At 44.5% G+C, this 18274-nt stretch overlaps 1 protein-coding gene across 2 annotated transcripts in view; it reads right to left on the reverse strand.

Annotated features, from left to right (window-relative positions):
- Positions 1-521: 521 nt before the first annotated feature.
- The window catches only part of LOC137379688 (calcium-dependent secretion activator 2-like), a 796052-nt gene continuing 778299 nt past the window's right edge, over positions 522-18274 (reverse strand). For both annotated transcript variants that reach the window (XM_068050896.1, XM_068050894.1), the window contains 2 exons: positions 16903-17007; positions 522-1940 (listed from right to left, as the gene is read on the reverse strand). In XM_068050896.1, coding sequence (XP_067906997.1) covers positions 1761-1940; positions 16903-17007 — 285 coding nt within the window. In that variant the 3' untranslated portion in view covers positions 522-1760. The remainder of the gene's footprint in view (positions 1941-16902; positions 17008-18274) is intronic.

The following is an 18274-nucleotide window of genomic DNA, read 5'->3' on the forward strand; positions in this document are numbered from 1 at the left end:
ACCGCAGGTTCAGTAACACGCGAAGAAGATACCACACAGGGTCCTTGAACAGAGCCCACTCAGAAACGGCTGTGCATTTCCATTAGTTTCTGTTTTTGTTCTTCAGCATTTTTAAAATCTTTGCTCGGCGCTGAGGTTTTACACACTTTATTTACAGGAGATAACCATTCACAGCGCAGTTCCAACTGAGAGTGCTAACCATTTTTTCCTGCTCTTTGGATTCTGGGCCAAACTGACATTGCTTCAAATTGTCATCGGCAAATGTGAACACAGTGCAAATTCAGTTACACAGAGCCGAACGGCTCATTTAAATGATACGGGGGAGGGGAATCTTCCTCTCACCATTACAAGTGCTGACTAAACATTTGTGTCTTAGATTAGATATCCAGAGTTAAATGTGAAATATTGTCGCACTTTATGAAAGACATGATCCATAAAAAATTGCAACACATTTATCGCCATTATGTCAAATGCAAATTAAATCACTTTATTGCACTATTTTAATAATTAGATTCCTCCTTAAGTGTATCCACACACACTGATTTTTTAAAACAGAATAACCACTGTGAGAAAAGTATTTTAAAATGTCCCATTTAGTCCAACCCTTTAAACGTTCTTTCTTAAAAGTCTTAATAAATCTCTTTACTTATGATCCAGGCTGGACATCCAAACGAACATAAATTGGAAATACAGATTAGAGTTTATTATAATTAAAGCCTCAATATCAAGGCAGTTTTGTTGCCATCCTTCTATTAAGGCTGCAAACACTGGTGCCTTGTTAATGTGTTGGAAATTCTTCACTGCTCCTCATAGTGACTATTCAGGAAATCACGACACCATTCTGGGCATTTTACTCCCCGGGTGTTGATTTTTATGGTATGTGCAGCAGATTTGTGACAACTCGGGAATTACAGTGCAGGGAGGCTAACAGAAGGAGGAATGATGCTTCTCTGAACACACACTCAGCCTCAGCAATGACACAAGGTACAGTTTTTTTTTCGCAGGGAAACGCGTTTTATTTAACTTGGGCCGGTGGAGCCGGTTGATGTCCCGAGTTGCTTCATTATCATGAACTTCTCCAGATCAATGAGCGGCACTACCCTTGTTGCAGATCGCCGAACGCGCACAGTATTATTGAAGCTAAATTTGTAAAGGCATCGCTATATTTACAAAGATGCTCAGAACATTAGGCACAAAAGACACCTCAATATGACATGGCTGTTTTATTCTATCATGCTGCTTTATCTCACCAATTAAGACCACAAACAGCACAAATGACTAATAGCCCCGCACACTTTTACAGAGGACTTGGTGTGCCTGAGTCCGCAATGTTTGATGGCGATTTCTTCGCTGGGCATGTGTACACGGTCGGCATGCCTTGTTTTCCTGGCACCTGAGCCGTGGGCACATTTTCCAAATGTTAGAGATTGCTGTCAGTATTTTTTTTTTGCCCTGGAAAGTTGGATCCTAGGTCCATTTGCTCCCTGTCTCTGGATTGCACAGTTCTCAATTGAGTTGGAAGAACTGCACAAGGTGTTGCTATGGCCTGATTCAGGAGCAGATGGACATTATGGCACAGTTCAGCACAGAGTTCAGTCACAATTGTGCCCTCCCCTCCCAGCCCCGCTCTACGGCTATGCTCTATAAAGTTAGACAACCTCATTACACTTGAATGATGTTTTTCACCGTCCTCTGAAGAAATGGTACAAACACTGGTTGAAAGATTATGAGTCCAAGGGACCGCCTTCCTTCCCTCCTTTCTATTTTACATCTTCGCCCTCTTCGTCGCTGTCTTTCATTGTGATACCTTGGAGGCCTCCACTGTCAGACACCGAAGCTGTGGCTTCTTCCACTGTCAAACGGGTGTGGATGGTTTCATATGCTTTACAGTTCAGTGTCCCTTCCAGAACGCCTTGCAGTCTGAAGTCCCTGTACGATTTCTGAAGCAAGAAAAGGTAATTTTTAAATGACATTTTGTCTATCACGTCGCATTTTTCAATATTTCAGAACGTGTAGCTTTCAAAATATGCAAAGGCAATAGTTTAGATTTGAAGAGAAGAAAATCAATTTCTGTTGATTAGTAACGCTGGATAATTAAACAGTCTGTGGAAAGCAAACATGCTGGTAATTGTTGTTATCACATTAAGTATGCTGATGACTAACACGCTTTATTTCGAGACTGAATCCGACTTCACAAAATCTAGGCTGATGGAGTGCTGCACTGTCAGAGGTACCGTCTTTCCGGAGGCCCTGTCTGCCCTCTCAGGTAGGCTTAAAGATCCCACAGCACAGTTTCAAAGAGTAGGGGCATTCTCCCTGGTGTCCTGGCCAATATTTATTCCTCAACCAACATGACAAAAACAGATCATTATGGCATTGCTGTTTCTGGGAGCTTGCTGTGTGGAAATTGGGCTGCTTTGTTTGTGACAATACAACAGTGCCCTTCAAAAAAGTAATTAATTGGCTGTAAAGCGCTTTGGGATGTCTTGAGGTCATGAAAGACACAATGCAAATGAAAGTCTTTTTCTTTCTTGCTCTCTCTCATGTCCTTAGTTCAGACTCTTGCTGGCCTGGGAATACCCAGCTGCCATTAGCTTCCCCAAATGACTATTCTTCATGTGTGAGCTTTGGCAAGGTCAGCTGGATGTTCAACTGTAGAAGCCAATAGGGCAGAGCCTAAAATAAAAGCAAAATACTGCAGGTGCTGGAAATTTGAAACAAAACAAAAAGTGCTGGAAATACTCAGCAGGTTTGGCAGCGTCTGTGGAGACAGAAGCAAAGTTAACGTTTCAGGTCTGTGACCTTTCATCAGTACTGGCAAAGGTTAGAAAAGAATTAGGTTTTAAGCAAGTGGGGAGAGAACCAAGGGCAAGGTGTTTGATAGAGCAGAGGGAGATTAAATAACAAAGCTGTCCTGGGACAAAGGCAAAGCGTGTGTTAATACTTGTGGTGAAAGGCAAAGCATTAGTCCAGAGAGAGTGTTAATAGCAGAATAATGAGCAGCTCTGACTACATGAAAAGCAGGCACATGGTTAAAAAATAGAATATTAAAATAAGGCCAGTCATGCTCTGAAGTTACTGAACTCAATGTTCAGTCCTCAAGGCTGGAGAATGCCAAATCGAAAGATAAGGTGCTGCTCCTCGAGCTTACGTTGATGTTCACTGGAGCACCTCTCTCTGCCCTATCAAACACCTTCCCCTCTGTTCTCTCCCCCACCACCACCCCCTCCTCTTCACTTGCTTAAAACCTAATTCTTTTCTAACTTTTGCCAGTTCTGATGAAAGGACACAGACCTGAAATGTTAACTTTGTCTCTTTCTCCACAGACGCTGCCAGACCTGCTGAGAATTTCCAGCACTTTTTGTTTTATGGCAGAGCCTAATCCTGACCACACCTGATGTTCACATGCAGTCAATGTCCAGCAGAAAGCCCTGGATAGCAATTGAGAATGGGCCTGTTGCTTCCCACTTCACAGCTCAAGGGCAGGGAGACCAATTAGCACAGCCCCCTCATTACCCTACTGAGATCATCTGATGCATACCATAGAATGCAACAGGGTCCTTCCCCGCTTTAGTACTATGCTGACATTGTATTTTCCCACTCAGCTATGGCAAAAACTTGCATTTATACAGCAGCTTTAAAGTAATAAAATGGTCCAAGGCCCTCTAAGGATTTAACATCTCATCCATAAGGCAGCACCTCCGACAGTAATATAAAAGCAAAATACTACAGATGCTGGAAATCTGAAATAAAAACAAGAAATGCTGGAAATACTCAGCAGGTCTGGCAGCATCTGTGGACAGAGAAGCAGAGTTAACGTTTCAGGTCAATGACCTTTCATCAGAACTGGCAAAGGTTAGAAATGTAATAGGTTTTAAGCAAATAAAGCAGGGGTGGGGTAACAGATAACAAAAGGGAAGGTGTTGATAGGACAGGGTCACAGAGAATAACAGACCAGAAGGTTATGGAGCAAAGGCAGAAAGTATGTTAATGGTGTGCTGAAAGACAAAGCGTTACTGCAGAGAGGGTGTTAATTGACAGAAAAATGAACAGCCCTGGCCCAAAGCACAAACTTGAAAAAAAAACAGTGGTAAAAAAAATGAATGATGGAACAAACTAAAATAAACAAATAAAAAATAAAAATGAATAAAATAACTAAAAATAAAAAGGGGGGCCCGTCATGCTCTGAAATTATTGAACTCAATGTTCAGTCCAGCAGGCTGTAGCGTGCCTAATCGGTAAATGAGATGCTGTTCCTTGAGCTTGCGTTGATGTTCACTGGAACACTGCAGCAATCCCAGGACAGATATGTGGGCATGAGAGCAGGGGAGTGTTGAAATGGCAAGCAACTGGGGTCATGCTTTCGGAATGAACGGAGGTGTTCCGCAAAGCGGTCACCCAATCTGTGTTTGGTCTCCCCAGTGTAGAGGAGACCACATTGTAAGCAGTGAATACAGTATACTAAATTGAAAGAAGTACAAGTAAATCCCTGCTTCACCTGAAAGGACTGTTTGGGGCCTTGGATAGTGAGGAGAGAGGAGGTAAAAGGGCAGGTATTACACCTCCTGCAATTGCATAGGAAGGTGCCGTGAGAAGGGGACGAGGTGTTGGGGGTAATGGAGGAGTGGACGAGGGTGTCGCGAAGGGAATGATCCCTTCTGAATGCTGACAGGGGAGGGGAAGATGTGTTTGGTAGAGGCATCACGCTGGATGTGGAGGAAATGGCGCAGGATGATCCTTTGGATGTGGAGGCTGGTGGGGTGGAAAGTGAGGACAAGGGGAACCCCTTCACGGTTCTGGGAGGGAGGGGAGGTGGTGAGGGTAGAGGTGCAGGAAATGGGCCGTACACGGTTGAGGGCCCTGTCAACTACAATGAGGGGGAATCCTCGGTTGAGGAAAAAGGAAGACATATCAGAAGCGGTGTCGTGGAAACTTGCATCATCAGAGCAGACGCGTCGAGGACAGAGAAACTGGGAGAATGGAATGGAGTCCTTACAGGAGGCAGGGTGTAAAGAAGTGTAGTCGAGGTAGCTGTGGGAGTCGATGGACTTATAATGAATATTAGTAGACAGCCTATCCCCAGAGATGGAGACAGAGAACTCAAGGAAGGGAAGGGAAGTGACAGAGATGGACCATGTAAAGGTGAGAGAAGGATGAAAAATGGTAGCAAAGTTGATAAAGTTTTCCAGTTTGGGGTGGGAGCAGGAAACAACACCGATACAGTCATCAATGTACCAGAAAAAGAGTTGGGGGAGAGGGCTGAGTAGGACCGGAACAAGGAATGTTCGACATAGCCCACAAAAAGACAGGCATACCTAGGACACAGGCAGGTACCCATAGCAACACCTTTTACTGCACTGGAGTGTTTATGTTCAAGTCTCTGGAATGGGGCTTGTACCCGCAACATTCTGACTCAGAGGCAGGAGTGCTACCAATGAGCCAAGGCTGACAGTAGGGAAGCTTCATGTGCACAATTGTGAATCAGCACCAAGCAAAAGCCAGGCACTTCTCCACAGTAAAGATCTATTGGTGAGGCAGTCACATCAGGGATGCTCTTGCAGCACTTCCCACTGTGCAGATATGGAGCAGATCGAACCAGTTGGTCACTCACCAATCACTGCAGGGGACAATGAAGGGATTGGCAAGGCCAAGTGGAGAAATTATTTTGCAAATGATTTCATCGCACAGCTTAAAATCATAGTAGGCAGAAGCACTGAATGATGTGGTGTTAAGCCACACAAATCAATGCCCCAAGTTGGCAGTAACTGAACTGCTACACTGATTTCAACATAACAGGCTAGGTGTGGGAGAATAATAAGCCTAGCTTCCTGCTCTTTAACTGCTATAGAGTCATCCCAATCAAGGGAAGCATGAATGGACATTAGGTGAACACAGGGTTAGGCCTGGCTATGGTACCTCTCATGATTGAATGACCTGATAACATTTACTGTGCAGATTGATATCTGACAGACACATACTTGGCAAAGTATTGGAGTGTCCTGGTGACTGTGGATCTATGCTCCATCAAAAATCAGCAGTTTGAGCATCAGAGGGTGAAAACTATGCAAACCATTCCTTAACATCTGTGAATCTGGTATTTATTTTATCTAAACTTAACCTGCTGCTTTGTGCAGGAGGGTTAAGGTGCATCTGCAGAAACACACCCCAGATTTTTACAGAGGCAGAAGCAGATGAATAAGGAACTGGATTGCAGGGAAAACAATCACATTGTTGAAGGGTCATTCAACAAGCCCAACAAAAGCAATGTCTTTAAGGAGAACCTATTCAGCTTTCTGTACTGTTTTGGTAAATAAAATATTTAGTACATTATACTGTTGTATTAAATGGGCCTCTAAACAGTACAATTAGTATATTTAGTTTGTGCCAATCTGGATCAGCTTTGGAACCTACATGCCATGTAACCAAGGGAACAGATGTGAGTAAATAGTCTGTTATGATGGCATCAAATCTAGGTGCTGCCACTAAGATGTCAGTACCTGTGCTTGAAGACTAATGGTTTGTGCTTTAGATGTTTAGATATTTTTAATTATTGGAAATATACTTGGCTATTCACAGTATAATAGCAACATTTAAAGTGGCAGGTAAGGCAACATAGACTTTTTGGAAGTCAAATCAATGAAAATTCTCATCACAAATATCCTGTCAAGAATCCCTATTGCTCGCCATCCTCCAGTGGCATTGACCAAGTTCAGTCTTTAGGTCAAGAGGGTATGCGGTGAGTTTCGGGAGAGGAAGTGGGATGAGGGATGGCATGCTGAGGAGAAAGGGGGCGAAACAGGATAAAATGTGGACCGGGGAGAGGAATGAAGGAGAGAGGAAGAAATCAGAGAGAACAAGCAGAAGAGATGAAAAAAGAGAAGTAATGGAGAATGGGGAGGGACAAGACTTGGAAAGTAGAATGAGGATCAAAAACAGAGGTGGAGGATGGGAAGAGGAGCAAGAAAAGACGGACAGGAAGAATGGGTGGGATGGAAAAGAGAAAGGAAGAGGGATGAAAGGAGGGATGGAAGAGAGGAAGAGGGATGGAGAGAGAGAGGAAGAGGGCTATAATTCCCTGGGCATGTTCTGTTCCCATTCTTAAATATAGGAATTACGTTAGCTATCCGCCAGTCCTCTGGAACTGTACTTTTTTCTGACAAATTATTAAATATGTGTAGTAATGCCTCTGCTATCTCTTTCCTCGATTATTTTAAAATGCATGGATGCAATCCATCTGGACCAGGAGTTTTATCCTCTTTGAGTTTGATTAGTTTATTCAGTACATCCCCCTTTAAAAAATTTTAACTGCACTTATTTCATTACTCATCTCATCATTGAAGGTCACATCTCCCTGGTAAATACCGAAGCAAAATAGTTATTTAAAATTTCTGCTATCTCTCTATCGTTACCTGTGGTATTATCCTGTCTGTCCCTTAATGTCCTATTCCCATACCAGCCTTCTTTTTTTATTGATATGCCTGTAAAATATTTTACTATTTTATGTTTCTTGATAATTTAATTTCATATTTCCTCTTTGCTTTCCTGTCTTTTTTGACTTCTCTCCTAATCTCATGGTATTCCCTCTTATCATGCACTCCTCTGCTGTCTGTGTACTTAATGTATGCCTCTTTCCTAACTCTCAATTGTTCGCTTTTGTCTTTATTTATCCATGGAATCACATTAGTATTAAGTTTTGCTTTCATTTTAACAGAATATATTTTCCTGCACTCTGTTGAACAACATTTTAAATGTCTCCCATTGTTGTTCTACATCATTGTTCGGCAATATTATTGCCCATTTTATTTTTCCAAGTTCTGTTCTCAGCCTCTCAAAATCAGCTTTTCCTCCAATTAATTAACCTGGTTTTTGTCATTCTTATGCCCTCTATCATCTTAAGTAATATTATGGTCACTATTGCCTGGATGTTCCCTTACTTTTACTTCTCTTAACTGCTATGGTTCATTCCCCCATTACTAGATCCAATAGCAAATCTTCCCTTGTTGACTTTTTACATAGTGGGTTGCAAAGGAGTCCTGTACACATTGTAGGAACTCCATTCCCTTATCCCCTTTACCTACCTCTTCTGTCCAAATTATGTCAGGGTAGTTGAAATCCTCCAAGATTGTTATTCTAAGTTGTTTACTTAACTGCCTAATTTGTCTGCATATTTCTTCCTTCCACTATTAAATGGGCTATAGACTACAGGTATTAGTGTGATTGATCCTTTATTATCTTTTATCTCTATTCATATCGATTCTATTTTTGTCTTGCTGATAGCTGCATCGCTTTTTTCTACTGCTATTGTTATTCCTAATAAGTACAGTGTGGCTTTCGTGCAGAGAGATCGACTATTGACATGCTGTTCTCCCTTCGTCAGATACAGGAGAAATGCCGTGAACAGCAGATGCCCCTCTACATTGCTTTCATTGATCTCACCAAAGCCTTTGACCTCGTCAGCAGACGTGGTCTCTTCAGACTACTAGAAAAGATCGGACGTCCACCAAAGCTACTAAGTATCATCACCTCATTCCATGACAATATGAAAGGCACAATTCAACATGGTGGCTCCTCATCAGAGCCCTTTCCTATCCTGAGTGGTGTGAAACAGGGCTGTGTTCTCGCACCCACACTTTTTGGGATTTTCTTCTCCCTGCTGCTTTCACATGCGTTCAAATCCTCTGAAGAAGGAATTTTCCTCCACACAAGATCAGGGGGCAGGTTGTTCAACCTTGCCCGTCTAAGAGCGAAGTCCAAAGTACGGAAAGTCCTCATCAGAGAACTCCTCTTTGCTGACGATGCTGCTTTAACATCTCACACTGAAGAATGCCTGCAGAGTCTCATCGACAGGTTTGCGTCTGCCTGCAATGAATTTGGCCTAACCATCAGCCTCAAGAAAACGAACATCATGGGGCAGGATGTCAGAAATGCTCCATCCATCAATATTGGCGACCACGCTCTGGAAGTGGTTCAAGAGTTCACCTACCTAGGCTCAACTATCACCAGTAACCTGTCTCTAGATGCAGAAATCAACAAGCGCATGGGTAAGGCTTCCACTGCTATGTTCAGACTGGCCAAGAGAGTGTGGGAAAATGGCGCACTGACACGGAACACAAAAGTCCGAGTGTATCAGGCCTGTGTCCTCAGTACCTTGCTCTACGGCAGCGAGGCCTGGACAACGTATGCCAGCCAAGAGCGACGTCTCAATTCATTCCATCTTCGCTGCCTTCGGAGAATACTTGGCATCAGGTGGCAGGACTATATCTCCAACACAGAAGTCCTTGAAGCGGCCAACATCCCCAGCTTATACACACTACTGAGTCAGCGGCGCTTGAGATGGCTTGGCCATGTGAGCCGCATGGAAGATGGCAGGATCCCCAAAGACACATTGTACAGCGAGCTCGCCACTGGTATCAGACCCACCGGCCGTCCATGTCTCCGTTATAAAGACGTCTGCAAACGCGACATGAAATCGTGTGACATTGATCACAAGTCGTGGGAGTCAGTTGCCAGCATTCGCCAGAGCTGGCGGGCAGCCATAAAGACAGGGCTAAATTGTGGCGAGTCGAAGAGACTTAGTAGTTGGCAGGAAAAAAGACAGAGGCGCAAGGGGAGAGCCAACTGTGCAACAGCCCCAACAAACAAATTTCTCTGCAGCACCTGTGGAAGAGCCTGTTACTCCAGAATTGGCCTTTATAGCCACTCCAGGCGCTGCTTCACAAACCACTGACCACCTCCAGGCGCGTATCCATTGTCTCTCGAGATAAGGAGGCCCAAAAGAAAAAGAAAGAATAAGTACAGCTACTCCACCTCCCCCTTTTCCCTATCTTTCCTAAATATGTTATATGCTGCAAAGTTTAATTCTCAGTCCTGATTTTTCTGTAGCCATGTCTCAGTAATTACTATTCTATCTGGTTCCTCCCAATGCATGATTTTTTTTTAGTTGTTCATGGGATGTGGATGGTGCTGGCAAGGCCAACATTTGTTGCCCATCCCTAATTGGCCTTGAGAAGGTGGTGGTGGGCCATCTTGTTGAACCTGTGCCCGGAATTTTACACACACCCACTGGAGCGGGATGGGTGGCGGGTGGCGGGGGGGTGGTGGGAGGTGGCATAGAATCGACTGCAAGGCGGGTGTTGCCATTTCCATTGCCTACCTGCCCCTGCTGCTATTTTACCAGAGGTTGGGGGAGGTGGCAACTGGCCCGCCTGCCCCAAGGCAATTGAGGCCCTTAAGTGGCCAAATAATTGCCACTTAAGGGCCCCCTCCCACTGCTGCTGGTATATTACCAGCGGTGGATAGGCACTTCAGCACAGAGGAGGCCGCCCAGTAATACTCCTGGTTGGGCACCCTATGCCCCACAGAGGGCCTGCCCAGCAACAGGGGTCACTCCCCCTAAAACAAGCCCCCCTGCCCTACATTTTGCACCCCTCCCAGCCCCTTGACAGGGCCCAGCCTATTATTCCCAGCGAGGCCCGACCCGATCTCACCTTTTTTGGGGTCTGTTGCCATTGCTGCTGGTCCTGGCTGGCTGCAGTCCCAGCAATGGGCACCACTTCCAGTGGCACTACTGGGAATGAAGAGCTGCTGGCCTTCTGATTGGTCAGCAGCTCTTGGAGGTGGGACTTCCTGTCTCAGAGGGATGGAAGTCCTGACTGAGGCCAATTAAGGGCCACGTAAAATTGTTGCATGGCTTCCAGGCCCAGCGGAGGCTGTCTCACTCCCAAATTTTTTGCTGGTGGGTGGGGACACTGCTGCAAGGTAAAATTCCGGCACACAGTGCTGTTAGGAAGAGAGTTCCAGGATTTTTATCCAGCAACAGTGAAGGAATGGCGACATAGTTCCAAGTCAGGATGGTGTGTGGCTTTGAGAGGAACTTGCAAGTGGTGGTGCTCCCATGCATCTGCTGCCCTCGTCCTTCGAGGTGGTAGAGGTAATGGGTTTGGAAGGTGCTGTTGAAGGAGGCTTGGCTAGTTGCTGCAGTGCATCTTATATATGGTACACATTACAACCACGATGTGCCTATGGTAGAGGGAGTGAATATTTAAGGTGGTAGATGGGGTGCCGTTTAAGCGGGCTGCTTTACCCTGGATGGTGTCGTACTTCTCGAGTGTTGGAGCTGCATCCATCCAGGCAAGTGCAGAGTTTTCCATTACACTCCTAACTTGGGCCTTTAGTGGACAGGCTTTGGGAAGTCAGGAGGTGAGTTACTTGCTGCAGAATTCCCAGCCTCTCACTTGCCACAGTATTTATTATAGGTGGTTCAGTTAGTTTTCTGGTCAATGGTAGTCCCCAGCATGTTGACGGTAGGGGATTCAGCGATGGTAATGCCACTGAATGTCAAGGGGAGATGATTAGATTCACTCTTGTTGGAGATGGTCATTGCCTGGCACTTGTATGGCATAAATGTTACGTGTCACTTATCAGTCCAAGCCTGAATGCTGTCCAGGTCTTGCTGCATGCAGGCATGGACTTCCTATCTGAGGAATTGCGAATGGTACTGAATATTTTGCAATCATCAGCGCACATCCCCAATTCAAACCTTATGCTCGGGCGGGGGAAGGTCATTGAGGAAGCAGCTGAAGATGGTTGGGCCTAGGACATTACCCTGAGGAACTTCTGCACCAATGATTGGCCTCCAACAACCACAACAATCTTCCTTTGTGCTAGGTACGAAACTTTAGTTTAGTTTAGAGATACAGCACTGAAACAGGCCCTTCGGCCCACCGAGTCTGTGCCGACCATCAACCACCCATTTATACTAATCCTACACTAATTCCATATTCCTACCACATCCCTACCTGTCCCTATATTTCCCTACCACCTACCTATACCAGGGGCAATTGCTAATGGCCAATTTACCTATCAACCTGCAAGTCTTTGGCATGTGGGAGGAAACCGGAGCACCCGGAGGAAACCCACGCAGACACAGGGAGAACTTGCAAACTCCACACAGACAGTACCCAGAATTGAACCCGGGTCGCTGGAGCTGTGAGGCTGCGGTGCTAACCACTGCGCCACTGTGCCACCCCTGTTCTCCCCCGATTCTCATTGACTTCAATTTTCCGAGGGCTCCTTGTTGCCACACTCGGTCAAATACTGCCTTGATGTCAAGGGCAGTTACTCTCACTTCACCTCTAGAGTTCTAATGAGGTCTGGAGCTGAGTGACCCGCACTGAGCATGGTGAGTGTGTTATTGACGGTCAATGACACCTTCCACCACTTTGCTGATGATCGAGAGTAGACTGATGGGGCAGTAATTGGCCTGGTTGGATTTGTCCTGCTTTTTGTGCGTAGGACATACCTGGGCAATTTTCCACATTGTCGGGTAGATGCTAGTGTTGTAGCTGTACTGGAATGGCTTGGCTAGGGGTGTGGCTAATTCTGGAGCACAAATCTCTCCTGTTCCCATGTTTTACTCCAGACACTGTGTGTATTGCTGTACAAACATTTTTACTCATTTTGAATAGGATTTCCTCTCACTTTATGTTTAACCATCATTTTAGACCTGTTCTATAACTCTATTTATTCTCATGCTTTATTCTTTGCTATGCTCTCCTTCCCTATTTTGTTTACACAGGCTTCTTACATTTCTTGTTGATCCCTCCCCCCATCTTACTAGTTTAAAGTCTTTTCCGCCTCCCTATTTACCCTTTCCGCTAGGACACTATTCCCATCTTGGTTCAGGTGGATCCCATCCCATCGGTACAGCTCCTTTCTGTCCCAGTATTGGTGCCAGTATCCCAGGAAAAGGAATCCCTCTTTTCCCACACCAGCCCTTTAGCCACGTGTTAATTCTCCTGATTTGTCTGCTGCTATGCCAATTTGCACGTGGCTTGAGCAATAATTCAGAGATTACCCTCACGGTCTTTTTAATTTAGAGCCTAACTCCCGATACTCTTTCAGCAGGACCTCCTCCCTTTTCCCTATGTTTGTTTCAACATGAACCACAAAAACTGGTTTACCCCTCCCTTTCCAAGTTCCTCTCCAGCTGCCGAGAGATAGCACTTACCTTGATACTGGGTAGGCAGAGGCTGGGAATCCTGCGGCGAGTAACTCACCTCCTGACTCCCCAATGCCTACCCACCATCTACAATGCACAAGCCGGGAGTGTGATGGAATACTCTCCACTTGCCTGGATGGGTGCAACTCCAACAACACTCAAGAAGCTCGACACCATCCAGGACAAAGCAGCCTGCTTGATCGGCACCCCATCCACCACCTTCAACATTCACTCCCTCCACCACTGACACACAGTAGTAACAGTATATATTGTCTACAAAATGCATTGCAGCAACTCATCAAGGCTCCTTCGATAGCACCTTCCAAACCCACGACCTCTACCATCTGGAAGAACAAGGGCAGCAGATGCCTGGGAACACCACCACCTGCAAGTTCCCCTCCAAACCACAAATCATCCTGACTTGGGTCTGTATTGCCATTCCTTCACTGTAGCTGGGTCAAAATTCTGGAACTCCCTTCCTAATAGCACTGTGGGTGTATCTACACCCCAAGGACTGCAGGGGTTCAAGAAGGCAGCTCACCATCACCTTCTCAAGGGCAATTAGGGATGGGTAATAAATGCTGGCCTAACCAGCGACGCCCACATCCCTTGAACAAATAAAAAAAAACACATCCTCAGGATTCTCATACTTGGTTGCATAGGCCGCTATCTTTCCCCCTAATTATACAGTCCTCTATTTCTAACACATTTCTATTATGCTGCTCCCATGCTTTGGGCAGCCTTCTGGGCCATGGTGCCTTGTCTGCATTGTAGCTGTCCTTGTTGGAGACTTTCTCCTTATCCTCACAGGTAGTGAATAGATCGTACCTACTGGACAGGACCAGTGGCTGCGGGACTTCTTTCTCAACTTCTCCTAAATCCCTGCTACTCGGCTCCCTAACAGTCAGACTCTTCCTTTCCTGAATCTGTGTTTTCTTCTGTAGTTTGACTGTATTCTGTATAAAACTGTCCAGAAATTCCTCCCCCTCCCTTATGTGTCACAGTCTCTGCAAATCACACTCCAGCTCAATAACTCTGTGCTGGTGAGATTTGAGATGGAGACATCTCCTGAAGACATTTTTGCTTAGGACAGTCTCGCCGTCGACAAACTCCCACATTTTGTAGTCCAGATACACAGCCTGCTCTGCCATATCGTAGACTAGCCTTATTTCATTTGTTTAATTAGTTCAAGTCTTTATACAACAAATATTTGCACTTAAGTAGTTTAACTAAATAAGTTATAAATTTAATACAGTACTTATATTTACCCATTCCTAGTTTAAACTACTGCCCTATTCAGAGAAAAAAAATAAAATCTAACAACCAATCGCATACCTAATACCTCTAGACTGCAGCTCTCAGTTCTCGCTCTCTCTCTTGGACTGCTCCTTGTTTTCTAAGATATCAGAACAGCAACTCTTCCCTCACTGTGCTGTATTCCCTCACTAACCAAATTTGCTCAGTTAATTACTCTGTAGAAGAGGTACCCCATCGAGCTGGAGCTCATGCTACTTACTTTGAGCTGCTTGTGAAAGAGTTCCAAATTTCTACCACCCTTTGTGTGTAGAAGTGTTTCCTAACTACTGAAAGGCCCTGCTCTAAGTTTTAGCCTTTGCCCTAAGTCCTAGACTCTCCAACCAGCAATATAGTTTCTCTCCATCTTCCCTATCAGTTTCTCGCAATACTTTGAAAAATTCAAATCAGATCACCCCTTAACCTTCTAAATTCCAGGGAATAGAACCCTTGTTTGTGTAATCTCGCCTCGTAATTTAACTCCTTGAGTCCAAGTATCATTATGGTAAAATTATGCAGACTCTCTCCAAAGCCAATATATTCTTCCGGATGCGGCGTCCAGAACTGCTCACACTACTCCAGATGTGGTCTAACCAGGGCTTTGTATGGCTGTAGCATAACTTCTACCAGCTTGTATTTTACTCCTCTAGATGTAAAAGACAATGCCAATTCGCCTTTTTGATTATTTTCTGTACCTGTCCATGACATTTTAATGATCTATGTACATGGACCCCCAAGTGTCTTTGGATCTCCACTGTTTCTAGCCATTCCCTATTTAGATCTATCCTTTTTAGGTCCAAAGTGGATGACTTCACTATTACCTACACTGAAATCCAATTGCCAGAGTTTTTCCCATCCACTTAATCTATTTACATCTCTTTGTAATTTTATGCTTCTATCTACACTACTGACAATGCTGCCTATCTTTCAATCATCGCCAAACTTGGATACATATCGCTCTATTCCATCATCTATATTGTTAATAAATACAGTGAATAGTTGAGGACTCATAACAGATCTTTGCAGGACACCATTAGTTACATCCTGCCAATTAGATTACGTGCCTATTATCCCCATTCTCTGTCTCCTTCCGCTCAGCCATTTTTCTAATCAGCTCAATAATTTGCTTTCAATTCCATGAGCTTCAACTTTAACTAACAGTCTCTTATGAGGGACTTTATCAAATACCTTCTGAAAGACTATATACATGCACCTGTCCACTACTTTAGTCACCTCTTCAAAAAATTCGATGAAGTTTGTCAGGTATGACCTTACAACAATTTACAGCAGATATTCCTACACTATCAGTTTGAAAATTCCTATTCACAATTATATCACTGCATCTTTACTAGTCTACAGAACATGGTCGTGTCTATGACATCACATTAAGCAAATACAGATCTGATCCTGACTTTAAAACTGATTATTAATGATTCACTGTATTTCCCTTTTAAATAGTTGTCCCTTTCCTTGAAACAAAACTTGTCTGACAAACCTTGGTCGGAATTTTACCCTTGTCGGATAGGAGCAGTCCACTGACCAAAAGGTTCTGGGGATCCAGTCCGGATTTTATGGTCCCCAGGCCCTTAAATGATCTGAGCTGGGACTTCCACCTCATTGAGGCAGCAAGTCCCACCTAATGGAGCTGCTGGCCAATCAACAGGCCGGCAGTCTTGGTCCCAGCAGCGCCACCAGGAGCGGTGGCTACTACTGGGACTGAAACCCAGCTTCAATATGAAGAGGAAAGACGGCCCCGGGAAAAGGTAAGTTTTTGGGGCCTCGCCGGGGGTGATCAGTCAGGCCCCGGTGAGGCAACGGTGGTCGATTGGGGGGAGGGGGGGGCGAGGGGCATGCTGGGCATTGCGGGTGGTTGAGGCATTGGGGGTGGCTGGGGCATTGGGGGGGCCCTCCATTGGGCACAGGGTTCCTCATCAGGAGGGCCACCCCCATGTTGTCAGAAAGACTCCTGTTTTTGTCAGGTGGATTTTCTCAAACTTGGGCCGCCCGACTGGCCAGGGGCAAAATCCCCATGGCGGCGGGTGGAGGCCCTTATGTGGCTGTCAACTGGCCACTTAAGCGCCTTGATTGGCCTGCGGCGGGCGGGCCATTTCCTGCCACCTCCCAGCGTAAAATGACGGCGGAAGTGGGAGCAGGTCAGGAAGGGCCCCCCCGAGCCTCCCACTCCATTTTATGCCCCCTCCACCACCCTGCCACCATCCCACTCTGTGGGGGGGGGGTGGTGGATAACATTTCGGCCCATGTTTCTGTTAGCAGCACACAATACGACAACGTTAAGTATGTTGAAACACACCATTGCATCAGATGCATGCAATGCTGCTGAGATGAAAACAAAAGGAGACCATTCGTCCCATTGAGTCTATGCCAGCTCTCTGTAGTGCAATGTAGTCAGTTCCGTTCCTCCACTCCATCCCCATAGCCCTACACGTTTATTTCCTTCAAGCGCCCATCCAATTTCCTGTTGAAATCAACCTTTGCCTTTATCATTTCACAAACAAAATGGAAGTTTTGGCTATTTTTCCCATGAAGACAGTACCTTTAAAACTTGTTCCAAGTAGCTTACTGAGAATCAAAGAAGAAGCTGTTTATACCTTGACTATTTTGATGAGCGTCTTCAGTTGGTAGAGATGGAGCTGCAGATCCAATCGGTCTGTCAGCCAGACGCAGATGACTTTCATTGAGCTGGTGTACCATTGCTGGGGAAAGAAAGAGAAATTTCTACAGCAATGAGAGCAAAATCATTATGGATCTGATTTCCTTTTCCTTGGGAGACTATTATTAACCTTGTGCAAGCTATAACCTGTGGATAGCCAAAGCATTGGCTCTTTATACATGAACTTCCCACTTTAGCCCACATAGAAAATGATTTGTCATCAACTGATTAGTCCTCTTAACTTCTAGAGTTAAATAGTTAAACAACAGACTGGTTGACTTGAGTCAGCTTAAAAGGGAAAATAATGCATATACTGTATTAAACATAGATGAACAAATCGATCTAGATTTGACCTTAATCTCTCTTTTCCCTTCCTTTTCAAAATGTTGATGGGTTAACCAAACTCAACATATGACCAAATCCAATATGACCAACAGGGAAGACAAGACCATATTTGGCTGACTGTGTCTTTTAGCTTTTACAGCTAAGTATAGGGAAGCAGCATAAACTCACTTCCATTATTAGCTTTAAGCAAATTTAATATGTGACATAGATATGTATTAACAGACAGGCAAAATATAACTTTAAAATCAAAATACAATCTTGTAATTTTGCCATAGTAGATTTTTTTTGGAGTATTCTGGTAGTTACACAAGCCAATTTAATATGGCCACCATACCACATTACACATGACTATGATACATCTGACTCAACCAAGATATCTACCCATTTTAAGGTCTTTATGCCATATGTAAATTTAGGACACAGTGAATATGAATAAAGATAATTTGGATGAAAGGAATATTAGTCATGCTAACCACATATTAAAAGTGTATTTCTCTATTAAACTTTAGCATCACCAGGTCAATCAATCAGAATCCAATCATAAAAGCAAAATACTGTGGATGCTGGAAACCTGAAATAAAAACAGAAAGTGCTGGAAATACTCAGCAGGTTGGGCAGCATCTGTGCAAAGAGAAACAAGGTTAATGTTTCAAGTCTGTGACCTTTCATCAGTCCGATGATAGGTCACAGACCTGAAACATTAAGTCTGTTTCTCTCTCCTGTTATGAAAGTGCTTCTGTTTATTGTTAAAAATATTTTTTGAGGAATTCATTGTCAAACTGAAGAAATGTTAGATCAGTTTTTTTTTCAAGAGGGGACTGAAAGAACTGGTTTGGCAACAATGTTTACTGGCTGCCACGTGATTCAAGTTAAAAATGGAACAGAAACCCTAGTAACTGGGGAAGATGTAGGCAGAGAAGTGATAGGCACGCCCCTTGATAGGACAAGCCTGGGAGCAGCAGTGT

This window comes from Heterodontus francisci, chromosome 18 (assembly GCF_036365525.1).
Source record: "Heterodontus francisci isolate sHetFra1 chromosome 18, sHetFra1.hap1, whole genome shotgun sequence".
NCBI classification, from domain to species: domain Eukaryota; kingdom Metazoa; phylum Chordata; class Chondrichthyes; order Heterodontiformes; family Heterodontidae; genus Heterodontus; species Heterodontus francisci.